This window comes from Microtus pennsylvanicus, chromosome 9 (genome assembly GCF_037038515.1).
Source record: "Microtus pennsylvanicus isolate mMicPen1 chromosome 9, mMicPen1.hap1, whole genome shotgun sequence".
Classification (NCBI taxonomy): Eukaryota; Metazoa; Chordata; class Mammalia; order Rodentia; family Cricetidae; genus Microtus; species Microtus pennsylvanicus.
In genome coordinates, this window is record NC_134587.1 from 103,405,556 (window position 1) to 103,418,762 (window position 13,207).

The window sequence follows — 13,207 nt, forward strand, 5'->3', positions numbered from 1 at the left end:
TTAAAGACATATTTTATTTAGGTTTTTTCGTGTGTGTATGTGTGTGTGTTTGGGTGCCTTTACAGTCCAAAAGAGAGTGATGCATTGCCTTTCCTGGCACTAGAGTTACAGTTAAGCTGCCTGACCTGGGTGCTAGGAACCGAAATTGGACACCCTGGAAGAGCAGCATGATTTCTTAACTAATGACCGATCTCTGCAGCCTTAGAGATGTAAAAAGTGGCTCACATTGTTGCCGTGCACAGTGGTCCGAAGTATCGCTGTGGGTTGCGGTGTCCTGCTAAAGGCTGACTTGCGGACACATGTTTTGGATTGTGTTAGCTATATATGATCTTTCGCAAAATGTGCCCGTGTGCACTCACAAAACTGCTCCGTTTAAAGAAGAGATAAAAATAATAAATAAACACTTAAACAGAACCTACTTGTGTCTCTTAAAACTTGCACAACCACCTAAGAAAACACTGGCCTGAGGTAGTAATCAACTTCATAATAGTCAGCACTGTTCTTGAATATGTGTATGCAAATGAGGTAACTGTTTGTTTTTTGCCCCAGACATACAACTGTCACTAAGGGCCTAGTTTGGTCCTACGCTGGTTCTTTGCCTGTCAAGCTGGAGTTGCTGAGCTCCCATTAGCTCAGGTAAGCTGTTTCAGTGGGTGTGCCCATCATGGTCTTGACCTCTTTGCTTGTATTCTCACTCCTCCCATTCTTTGACTGGACTGCGGGAGCTCAGCCCAGTGTTCCGCTGTGGGTCTTTACCCATTTCCATCCGTTGATAGGGGAAGGTTCTATGATGACATTGAAGATAGTTGTCAATCTGACTACAGGGCAAAGCCAGATGAGGCACCCTCTCCACTATTTATTAGGGTCTTAGCTGGGGTCATCCTTGTGCATTCCTGGGAATTTCCCTAGTGCCAGGTTTCTTGCTAGCCCCATAATGGCTCCTTCTATCAAGACATCTCTTTTTTTTAAAAAAAAAATACTTCTTGTCATTGATCTTCTCTTTCTCAGAAGGAAAATACCAAATGAGAAGGTGTTCTCTAGGTCTCTTCTTGTTCTTCTTGGGAGCAGTGAATAAGATGGAGATGAATGGTTTAAGAAAAATGTTATGAGCTCTAAGCACTTCTGTGGAGCCTCACTTTGTGAGTTAAACAGCCTTTGCTCAGTCATATCTCCATTGTTCAAGGGCCCCCTAAACAACGATAATTTGATTACACAGTTACACATCCCAATACTCAGGGGAGGCCTGTCAACCGTTTATGATTTAGTCTGGCTTCTGTCATTCCAAACAGGGATAACTGTAAAGAAACATACTGCTCACAGTTGTGCAGGTTAGAAGTGCAGTGCCAAGTGCTGGCATCTGGCAAAAGTGTTCACGCTGCCACTCCATATGATGGAAGGTGTCATGTGGCAAGGGATCACATGAAAGTCAGAGAGGCGTGAGTAACTGGCTCGCTGCCAAAAATACTGAAGAGTCTCCACTACCCCCTTAATAAAGCACAGCTTAAAACAGTGGCTATTAATTTCCCCCATGAGTTAAAGAGGCTAAGCTGAGCCTAGGGCTGCAGGTCTTTAGTGGTCATGCACTTAGCTAGAATGATCTTAACCTGGAGCTCCTCACACCTCGTTCGTTCCTGTTGCTCTTTGCCCTCCCTTCAGCTTTAATCCCCTGCCATGCAGCATTTTGTTAAGCACTGTAATGGGTAGCAGACAGCGGGGGTAATCAAAATAACCACAAAACTCAATTGAACCTGCTTCCTGGATTAAATATTTTTGAGTAATTGTTAAGAGGTAATAAGGTTGACTGTTTTATAATTTCAACTCCATCTACTTCCCCAGTCATGGTTTTGGGAGGATGCGATTGAACCAGCAATGATGCCAGATCCCGCGGAGAATCGAAACACAGTAATGTAATCAGCCGTTGAGCAATGGAGAGAAGACTGAAGGGAGACTGCTGAGCTCACTAAGCGGGGCTTCACGGAAGAAATTATCACTCATGATAATGCTCTGAAACCATGAGTCCCAGCTTCAGTGGCTTCTAGCCAACAATCCACTGAAACTCCTTAACTTTCAATTATTAAGAACATTTAGTCCTAGCTAGGGAAGATAAATCGCTTCCTTTGGGTTCAATAGTTTACCCGCCTCAAATTAGTTTACTTAGTTTAACAAGTTCATCAATCAACAACTATAAATTTGGAGAAGCGTAGCAGTTACTGTACATTTTCTGCTTATAGGTTCTCTAAGGGAATGGAATGTGTCCACACTGATTTATCTTTGGCCTTGTTGGTATTGTTTTCCATTTCACCTAGCAGCAAACCTTGAACTTGGTTACCCTGGAGAAAGTGAGAATGTTTAGTGCTTTAAATGAGAGCCCATTCTCTTGCTAAGACTCTCCTCTGTCCACAGTGAGACCTTAGTTGTTCCAAACACTGCAAGATGGTTTTTACAATAGAAGCCTGGCTTCTGAAGACAAACCTGGTAGTTCTAAACACAGCTTTAGTAGAAGCCACATACAGCACAGAGAAGGAGGAAGATATAGTGAGAGAGATCTGATCAGGAAAAAAAAATAAGCAGAATCCTTAGGGTTAAAAAAGAGGAGGGGGAGGAAAGTCAAACCAACTTGGGTTTCTCCCCTTTTTGGTAGTGGTGCAAACACACAGGGAAAGACATTAAGGTGACTCCAGATAGCTTACAGGAAAAGAAAGAAGGCATGTGGCTGTGGTCGTCTTCAGAAGGAGAAGAGAGGAGAGCAGCATGCTGACGTGCAGACATGAGCTAGATACTGAAGGGCAGTAGGGCAGACATTAGGCCCGAGGAAGCCATGCTGCCGATACCAGTTCTTTGAGACTCGTGTGAGAATGTCATTAATTCTCATGAATCTCAAGGATGAATGTCAAGTGTCCTATCAGTTCCCAGACTTGACAAAGGGTGAAGTCCCTGACTGCAGAGCAAGATTCTAAAAGAAGATTGACAGCCTAAGCTTGGAGTGGTACAGTTAAATGTGGCTGAGACTCAAGATCAATGCTGTCCGCTGGTTACAGAGGTGGCTTATGGGGCTGAGGATTAAGCTCCAACCTCACTAAGGGACCATACATTACATAAGAGAAAAAGGCTGGCAAGGCACAGAAACTTCTGCTGCAGCCCAGCAGGAGCCATCAGAGACCACCTTGGGACCTGGCACCATTTTCTGTACCATAGCAAAGCAGAGAAGTTTCTTCTGTGCACGGATCTTTTTGAGGATTGAAAAACAGTGCAGACAGAAAAATTAGGGACTTTTAATTGAATAAACACAAGAATTGCCTGTTACTTGCAAACCTCAAGAGCCTTTCTGTGGGTGGTTGTTTGTTTTTATTGTTTTCCTTTGTGGTTAAGAGGAATCAATAAAGGGGAATTCTTAAATCAATAATAAGTACTGACACATCAATACTATTTATGCATCTGACTTACAAGTGCAAATAATCCATTATTTTTATAGGGATTTAGCCCTGGCTAGGGATCAGAGGCAAAGCACTTGCTAGCATGCAGAAGGCCTTCCATTCCATACCCAGTTCTGCAAAGAAAAACCAATCAAACAAACCAATCAAACAAATAACTGTAGCATCATCAAATGAGCTCAAATGAAAAAAAATCAACAAATGAGATTACCTTCATTTTAGCGAGAGAGCATGATACCTAACACACACACAATGTAGAAATAACATGAAATCTGTTATTTACTTTTATTTTATATTAACAAACAGTTAACCAATCACATCCTCTGTGAAGTTTTAGAATAGTCTTAGAAGTTATTTAATAATTGTAAATACAGACACCTTTGAGACTTCACATTTTAGAACATGAAAAGTGTATATGAAAGCAACTTTTATTTGATAGTTTTTAATGTGATGTAAATCTAAACAAGATTTAAAACCTATTTGTATTTGATAATTAATTATTAATAGTAGTAGTAGTACATCCAGGTTAGACTGATAATTTCACCAATCTTCAATAACAGGAGAGAATCATTGTCCTGTAAACTTATAATTGTGATTTAAGCATACATTTATAGTAGAGTTTAGAGTTTGGGGGGCATATTAAATATTTTTTTACTTTACAAAAATTATTAAGAAGCCTGTGAAATAGAAATGAGGATATCTAGATAATAGAAAGTCCTTAAATCTATATTAAATATTCTCTCTTGTAAGAATCATTTGGCTCTTTACATTTTTGTACAAAATATCAATTTAGTTAGCTATCACTTTTTCATCAAACAAAAAGTACTACCCATTTATCACCAATGATATGAAATGTAACTACTTTAAAACATGATGCCACGGATTAGATTGACATTGACTCTGTACAACCAACTGAATTAACCATATTATAACATTAAAATTATCTTACAGACGTTATGGATTGGCATTAAGATCCAGGACACTTTCATGTAAATTAAATGAATACATACATCATTAGTACAGATGTATTTTAGACAATCTTAATATTTCTCCTTCCCTTAGTAAACAAGGAATCAGGACATGTGAAGGCAGTGTATAAGGGCTCTCAAGTCTGCTTTGATGCCATTATTAAGAAATCCGTATAGGATTGGATTAAGACAGCAGGACATCATGCCTAGCAAGTGACAAATGCAATATACCAATTTGAAATGTCTGTTGGAGATGAGGTTATCATTGAAATCAGTCACCACGTGGAAAAGGTGGAGTGGCATCCAGCTCACAGCAAACACTAGTATCAGTACGGTCAGTCTGTAGAAAACACTTCGAGATCTCTTCTTTATTCTCGTGATGGAGCGCTTGACTCTCATCTCGCGAGCATCTGAGTTTTCTTCAGGTTTCACCTCGAAGCAGGTTGGGACCCCTGGGATGACCTTACTGGATGAAGAGAGCTGACTTCTGACCGAGCCCAGGTTTTCCGGAACTGTCGGATGGTGCTCCAGGGAGGGTCCTGCCGGAGCGGGTAAGACACACGCTGTCTTCTTGCTGTACCTTCTTCGGTGCTTTCTGATGAATGAGTAATTCCACTTTTGACTGCTGGGGGGTTTTGTCTGGTTCCCGCTTTTTTTGGAAGGATGAAGAGTTAAGTTGATCATCTCATTTTCTTCCAGTCTGTTTTCTTTGTGAGACAATCCACAGCTTATACTCCTGCAGACACTAGTATGACTTACCGTTAAACAAACTAAAGGCAGAATATACTGAACTAACAATAAAGAGATTGTGAAAGCAATTCTGTACGAATCAGAAGGCCATGACTCAACACACAGATACTTGCTGCTCAGTAAGGCTGAGCCAAAGGTTTCCTTAAGTTCCACAAGACTGTGAAACACGGGGAGAGGAGAACAGATAGCAAAGCCCAGGGTCCAGACAGTAGCTATCAGAAAGTAGCCATGGTTTGCTGTTAAATTGTTAGATATGGGATGTTTTATCATATGGTACCTAACAATGGCAATTGATATTAAAATCAGAGTCGAAACGAGGACGGACACACACTGAAGGAAAGGCATAATGTGGCACATGGCTTTGCCGAACATCCACTGATCCAACAAGACAGAGGTCAGTGTGAAAGGGGAGCAGAACAGCACGACCAGGATATCGGAGAAGGCCAGGTTGCCTATGAGAAAGTTCACGGTAGTCTTCTGATTGCGCTTTTTCATAACGGCCATTAAAATAAGTAGGTTTCCCATAAAGCCAAGAAGACTTACAAATGTATAGAGACCAATCAGAAAGTATTGTAAATCGTCTACGCTGCCCCTGTAGTCATCCCAGACAGGAAAGGCAGCATTCCGGGCAGCCGCGGTATTGTTCTCTGTACCTCTGTAGTCATCCCAGACCGGGGAGGCAGCTTTCTGAGCAGCCGCAGTACTATTCTCCGCGACAATCGTCTTGTTAAGATGCTCTTCGAGTTCAAAATCCATACTGCAGTCCTGCTTGGAATAAGACCATGTCCGTTAGCAGCTTGAAGTAAAATCACACACTACTCTAGCTTCAAGTCCTCAGAACAAAGCTAAATTCTATAGCTTTGCCCCATTCCCTCACAGAACTCTAAGATCATAAAGGACCCTTATTTGGTTGTACATTTGGTACAAAGTCAGCAATAATAATTACAGAAAGCTTCAATCTATCACCAGTTTTACACACTGTTATCTTCTGCTCAAGTCATAGAGTTTGTTGTTCAAATTTATTTCAGAAATAACATGAGAAGAAATAAAAAAGAAAAATGCAGATAAAAATTTTAAGATATGTATTGTATAGTAGCCTAATACTATTATTCTCTGGTCAAGATGTCCAAAGTATGATATTAGCCTATAATCCTACCTTTCAAAATTATTTTCTATCTATGGGGATCAAACCAAAAGTTTGCATCTATGTTACTGTCTCTAAGTGTCAGGGAATATTGTAGAAGAAGGGGCAGAGAGAGTAAGTGGGAGAGTGGTATGGCGTGCTGATGGATGTCAGAGCATGTCATGGTTGTTGCTCTCTTGAGCTTTTAGCAGCTATGATTACCTGCGCAAGCAATGACTTTCTGTCCAAGAAGGGGCCTGACCATACCCTGCTGAAGACGGAAGAGAGGTTTCTGGAACCCCAACCCTACCTTGGGATTTCTAAGCAGTTAATGATTGATGGCAGAGAGGTAGCCGTTGGAAAGTGTCTCTTCCCCTATAAGCAAATGTCCTCTCATGGCTTAGAAAACTCACTGGGATACATACATATCCACGCATGTGTACACGCACACATACACACATCACAGGAAACTGGAGTGGAGGTAGCTGAGGAAAAGTAAGAGGGGAGAGAGAAGGTGCTGGGAGTAACGTGATAAAAACGTATTATGTAGCTGTGTGAAAATGTGATGATGAATCTCCTTGTTATGATTAATTACTATACGCTAATAAGAATATTTTTAGGTCACCTCTCCTAAAGTGTCCCCCTTCTGTTAAGTTGGATGTGGTCTCCTTAGAATTCCCACGACAGTGAGATTACATCTCTCGGACACTGGTGTTGCAGTCTGCTTCACGCGGCCATCATAATGCCTCCAGTTTATTGCATTTGCTTCCAAGCCATGGGAAATACAAGCTGCTCCTTACTCTTCGTGGCACCTACCACATCACATGCCACAATGGCTTTATCACTGGCTGTCAAACTTATGTGTGGATAAAAAAATCTCAGAGAAAAAAATCTAGTGATCAAAATGTGGTCTAGTTTTTGCAGTGCTCAAATTTAAACTCCCCACACATGCAGCCTCATCCCAAACCCAGGTGTATGCAATATTCATTCATCAAAGGCTCGAAAAGCTGACTGAATAACTCAGGATTAGTTCTCAGTCTCATGGACTTGAACCGTGGGTTGACCAGCAGTTCTGTTGGAAAACAGATTGCCTATTTGCTTTTTAATCTAAAAATTACTCATAAATGTCATTTCAAGAAAGATCCCATGAGTTCATCTTGTTTCCAGGAAGAATAATATTTTAATTTTAGACATAGAAGTGAAACTAATGAGACCTCTTATGTTTTTTGTATCAAATGAAACAGTGGCAGTAATACTGTATTACATACCCCTTCATCTCCGTAGATCAGAGATTTGGATACTGCTCAGTGTAGGGATAAGTAGCCTCTAATACATTAGCAAAAGGAAAAAAATTCTCTCTCTCTCTCTCTCTCTCTCTCTCTCTCTCTCTCTCTCTCTCTCTCTCAAGTAACTGAGAACTTTTTTGAGATAGGTTTTCACTATGTTGCCCAGGCTAGTCTTGAGCATCCCATTTTCTTGTTTCAGCTTCTGAAGTCCTGGGAGTATAGACATGGTAACATACTCAGGGGTACTTTCTGTTTTCAAACAATAATTTCCTAGTGAAAACTCATAGAATCGCTAATTAACTCTGGTAAATATATAGTGCTATAGAATGAAAGAATGATAGATAGATAGATAGATAGATAGATAGATAGATAGATAGATAGATAGATACTACATCATACATACATGCATGGGTAGATAGATATATAGGTAGATAGATACACAGATGCATAGATAGATGATACATGATACATTGATAGATGATTGGCAGATAATAGATAGGTGATTGATAGACGATTGATAGGTAGATAAATAGATGTTAGTATACACTCATACACATAGTTAAGAAAGACTTTTATTATATACCAACATACATTTACTTACTTACTTCTGCAGTAGTAAATGAAAATTACTAAAATAGTAGGAGTAAGCAATGTTCTCTTCAATTTCTGATGGACCTACGGGTCCTGATTCAATACATTTCCAAACTAGGATGCTTCTATTCACAGATAACATTTTAAACCAAGACTAACTCGCATTCACTCCCAATCATATCCTCATAGCTATTACTGTTTAAGAAAAGTTGGATGCCCTGTGCACTACCACCGACTCCACGCTGCTGGAACAACTTTCTGAAACTAACCACACCCCTCCAAAGAAAATTAAACCAGAAGCTCCAGACTGTGTGCATTTGTCTTAGACCCTAACCATCAGTTTCCATGGGTTCTGACTCGAGGGAAAGAGGATAGCTGGCACAACAGTGACTCACACGGTCCCCTGAATCATCCCACTCACCATATGACCAGACAATAGCCTTCCAGCCACTGCTGTCGGGAAGTCAGTGTGCTTCTAATGAGAGCGGCCTTCACTGGAGCTTCAACCCCATTTCCTGAGTTCTGGTGACCGACCGCTGGGTCCTTTGTGGCTTGTTCATGATCCTATTTATACTTGGGATGTGCACGGGCTGTTTGTAACAATACTCCTCCGCCTGCCTGTACTTTTGACTCACTTTTTTGAATCAACCCTTTTCTCTTAAACTTGTGGTAGGTCAGTAGTCACTAATTGGATTTTTCTTCTATGACCGAAGAAGCAAGGATAAGGGACAAATAGGACACAGACATCTACAATAGCTTTGTGCTTTCTTGCTATATAACATTCAGAATAAAATTGCTGTCAATTTCTTAGAGAATAAAGAAATGTAGCTGTTTTTTTTCTGCAACAAAAAAACATGATTTTGAAGGCCTGAGGCTCCAGTCCTTCTGCAGAAGGCTTGTCTGTCTAGCACGTGTGAGACACAAAGTTCAGGATCCAGCACAAGCGCATACTTACATAGGCCTATACACCCATAGAGTTTGGGGTCAAGAGTCAGATTATCGCTAAAACATGGCATCCCATCTTCTGATTAGATTAAATCAGAAACGGGGAAGTTATTCATTATTTTACCAATAGTGAGAAGTATAATAAAGCATATCAGCTCTATTGGATACTAAGTAAATATTTGTTACTAATCATTTTAGACAGGTAGCTTAATGTTCCCAGATTTACAAAACAGAAATGAATGGCTCTGTGAATTCTCAGGATACAGTATGCCTATGTGTTTGCATGTCTACATGTGTATGTATATATACACCCACTGAAATCGGGAGTTTTAAATAGTCTGAAATGAGATACCTATATAGACAATAACCATAGTTTAGCCCTTCAACTACTCAAATGCAGTATCTTCATTGATAATGACACATGGCCAACAAGAAACTAAAACTGCTCAAAATGTTACAATTCGTTTTAGTAAAGTGAAGATGTATACCCGATTGCACAGTTTTACTAAAACATGCTTGCTTTGAATATGTGGAAATTCTGTGCATTTACCAAATAACAAAAAGAAAACTACTCATTTCATGATAGATAAAAAAAAATACCAGATGAAGGATTTACTGGACACTGGGGAAAATGGACAGAGACATTTCTTTCCTAAATTATTCTTTTATTTTAAGTAGATACCAAAGACAATTTTAAGATGGAGGCCACTTTAGTGGATGTTACTCCTTGTCATTAAACAAGCCTTGACTGAATACCAGATATGGTCAGCACACTGTTCCGAGTACACTGTGCTGAGAAGGCGGCCACACCATCCACCGTCACACAACGGCACATCCACACACATGACAGCAGGTACTCTGAACAGGAGTACCTTCTGCAAATCTTCACTTCCCTGAATGACTTCTCACAGCCAAATTATAGAGGCCGCAACATGTGTGGGAGGACACATTAATTGGTTTCTTTAAAACTGCCTCCTTACACTTAGAGGACAGTTTAACCACTAGGCATTGGCTGGAAGTCATCCGTTTTACAGCTGAAAATGCGAAGCCGGGGAGCTACTTTGAAACAAAATGAATAGATAAATAACAAATCAAAGATCTTGCTTACACTCACCCATGTACTTTCTCCTGTTTTTTTGTTGTTGTTTTGTTTATTTTTTTTTAAAAAAAAAGCAAGTGAGTCACAGAAATCTCAGTCTACGTAACAATCGTCTGCTTTTCATCAGTGCAATAATCAACTCCTTACAGCATGGCTTTATGCAGATAAATATTTTATAGATGATGAAAGCAACGTCATAAGAGAGCCTTAATCCATCTTAGATGACGCTGGAAGTCATGAAGACAAAATGCTTTAACAACTGCATAAAGAAATATTGTTGCAGAAAGAATTATTGCGATTCAGACCACGTGAGTTCTTCATTTCTACCCTGTTCTCTTTCTCACCGTCCCAATTTCCCCCCTGAAATGCTCAAGTTCAGTTTCCTGAGTAACACAATGGAGGAGGGGTGGGGGATGTTCGTTAAACTGTGGCAACTTTACAGAAGTCATATCTGTGAGTATTCATTGCAATTTTCCCATAAACTGATCTGTATGTGACACAACTGAAGTCAGAATAAACATTAAGGGTGCTGAGAAAGTAGATAAGTAAGTTCTTAAAAGTAGCAAGAGGAGAAACCACAGTGAGTCAAAGCATAGAGAGAGACGGATCCATACACGTAAGCAAGGTTTCTCTGCTACAGTACTCCCCTGCTTAATAAAAATGTGTATCATTCTCGCAAAAGGTATCAACCATGCAGAAATATTAAATATATGTAGATCCCCTCTAGTGATAAACTATCAACTGCCTGTTTGCTGTGGTCTTGCAGAGATGGCACGATTCCATGTCTCCACGTATACTCGTGGTGTGTTGTTCTGCAAGGCAAAATCCTGCAAAAATTGGCCCTGGACAAATAAACACAGTCCTGTTGAATTAACAAACATGCAGGTCCCCACGACTCTTCTACCCATTCTAGACTCTTAAGAACACAGTCTCTTTCTCCTTGAGCCATCTGAAATTGGAAATGCATTCAGTCCCAGGCTGTTGTCACAGATTACGGCGCACACACACACCCCCAATTCTAACAAGATGTTCTTTGAATCGCTAAAGTACAGGTCTGTAAACGCAGGAGTAAGCATTCCCTTTTCTGGAATTCAGGTGTGTGGATGGCTATTTCCTGCTGGTCACCTTGCAAACCTAAGTGCACAGCAGTCTCCCAGTGTCTGGCCAGCTGTGGGACAAGGAGGCATCTGATCACCCAAGGAGCTGGTATGGTCTTGAGCACCACCAGAGCTCAGCTAGGGCTGGTAGCCGGCCTGGGCACCCCGTTTGCTGTGGTTCCCCCCACCTCAGACGCCCACCAGGCTGCACCCCGGGCACCCACCCAGCTGGGGACAGCGCTTCGTCCACCCCTCCTCCCCATCCTCGGGACCCTTTTGAGAGGATCAGATAAAATCTAGCAGGAGCCTGCTCCACCGCGAGTTTGGAGGAACCTGCCAAACAAGGAAAGGTTCAGCTGCGACCATACCCTCGCTCTCCCTTCCCGCCTGACAACTGCGGTTTCTCCACCTCCATCCCGTTTCCCAATCGCGCTACCTCCGGGTCCGCACCCCACCCTCTTGGAAACCGCAAGATGCTCCAGGACCCAGGACAGGGATGCGGGATTCCGGTAGAGGCAGGCGAGGCCTGGAGTGGGTACCTCAGGATGCCCCAGCCGCCGTGGTTGCCTGGACTCCGGGGTACGCGGCTGAGCGCGGTCGCTTCTGCTCGCGGCGGAGGCGGCGGCGGCAGGAGCAGGACCTGGAGGCGGCCGTGAGAAGGAGGGGCCCCGAGCCGTCAGGGTTTTAGAAGCGCCTCGAGAACACGTGACTGTCCCCAAACCCCGGAGACCGGGCTCAAGATCGCTTGCTCCCGGGCCACCATAGCCCGGCTTAGGGACATCCCAATCGGAGGCCCCAGGGATCAGTTCTTGGATTCGGGATGTGTCCTGCCACCCTGTGTTCTGGTTCCAAGAGTTAACTTAGGGGTCCCACAGATGTTTATCAGTCCTGTTCTCAGCTGTGTGAGAATGGGCTTCTTTTTTCTGAGACCTTTTGTTTGTGTGTGGTGTGGGGGAGAGGGGAAAGGGGAAAGCAATGCAAATTCCAAACAGAACATCTCTTTCTTGCCTCTCTCACATGGAGAAGTCTAGGTGGTAAGTTGACTTAAACCTGGGGGAAGCACACTGTGATGCGCCATGCAAGACAGACAATGGGACCAACTTCAACTCCAAGGGTAGTGTGCGTGAGAGCAAGGAACATGGACCTGGGGAACCTGGGGAATGAGGGTGAAGTGGAAAGGAAGGGTGTGTGTGTGTGTGTGTGTGTGTGTGTGTGTGTGTTTAATTGTTGTCTTAAAAAACGTAAAGATAACATAAAAAAAATAAACAGAAACAGACAAACCCTGTCAGATCCTTTGTATCACAGCTTGATTTCCACTTTTAAGCCTGTCAAGATCTGCATCAGTTTAGCAAGATTGCCTCAGTATTTGGCTAATTATCAGTTAGCAAACACTGTAGGCTTCTTTCTCTGTGACGGCAGCACGGTAGAGCTGTATGTCTCAGGATGTAGCCCGTCCTAACAGTGTATTTCCCTCCCTATCATGATGACAATCTGTGGCATTGCCTGTTACAGGCAGGACTGTAGGACTGAAGGCATTGTGTCAACTGAAGATGACTTTTATCCCTTGGGAACGATGCAGCACGTTATCTAACCCATGGGGCTGCAAGTGCTAGCTGTTCCCTCGGAGATCAGGAGACCTTGGCCTGTTTCTGCTGATCTAACATTCAGTACTTCAGGGAACTGTGGCGCATGCCATTCCACTAGGCCAAGTGATCCAAGAACTTCAAAAGAATATGAACTGATTCTTCTGAGCTCCAGTTCAAAAACACTATATTCATCCCAGTAGCTGAACACAGCAGGTCCCTAGCAGGGTCCTGTGGTCCTGCAGTGAGGGAAGATGTTAAGAAGAATGTCTTTTTGGAAACAAGGGCTTAGCAAACAAGGACTTGGTCCTAGGCTGTCTTAACACCAGCTAGT

General features: G+C 42.2%; 1 protein-coding gene across 2 annotated transcripts; it reads right to left on the reverse strand.

Moving 5' to 3' along the window:
• Window positions 1-3,694: 3,694 nt before the first annotated feature.
• On the reverse strand, window positions 3,695-11,929 carry Npy5r (neuropeptide Y receptor Y5). Of its 2 annotated transcripts, none has more exons than XM_075986893.1 (2): window positions 11,830-11,929; window positions 3,695-5,914 (listed from the first exon to the last, which is right to left on the reverse strand). In XM_075986893.1, exon 2 carries the CDS (start codon window positions 5,903-5,905, stop codon window positions 4,505-4,507), a length of 1,401 nt encoding a protein of 466 aa, XP_075843008.1. In that variant the 5' UTR covers window positions 5,906-5,914; window positions 11,830-11,929; the 3' UTR covers window positions 3,695-4,504. The 2 variants fall into 2 exon arrangements, with proteins under 2 accessions (XP_075843008.1, XP_075843009.1); XM_075986894.1 differs by having other exon boundaries at window positions 11,727-11,929.
• Between the last annotated feature and the right edge of the window lie 1,278 nt (window positions 11,930-13,207).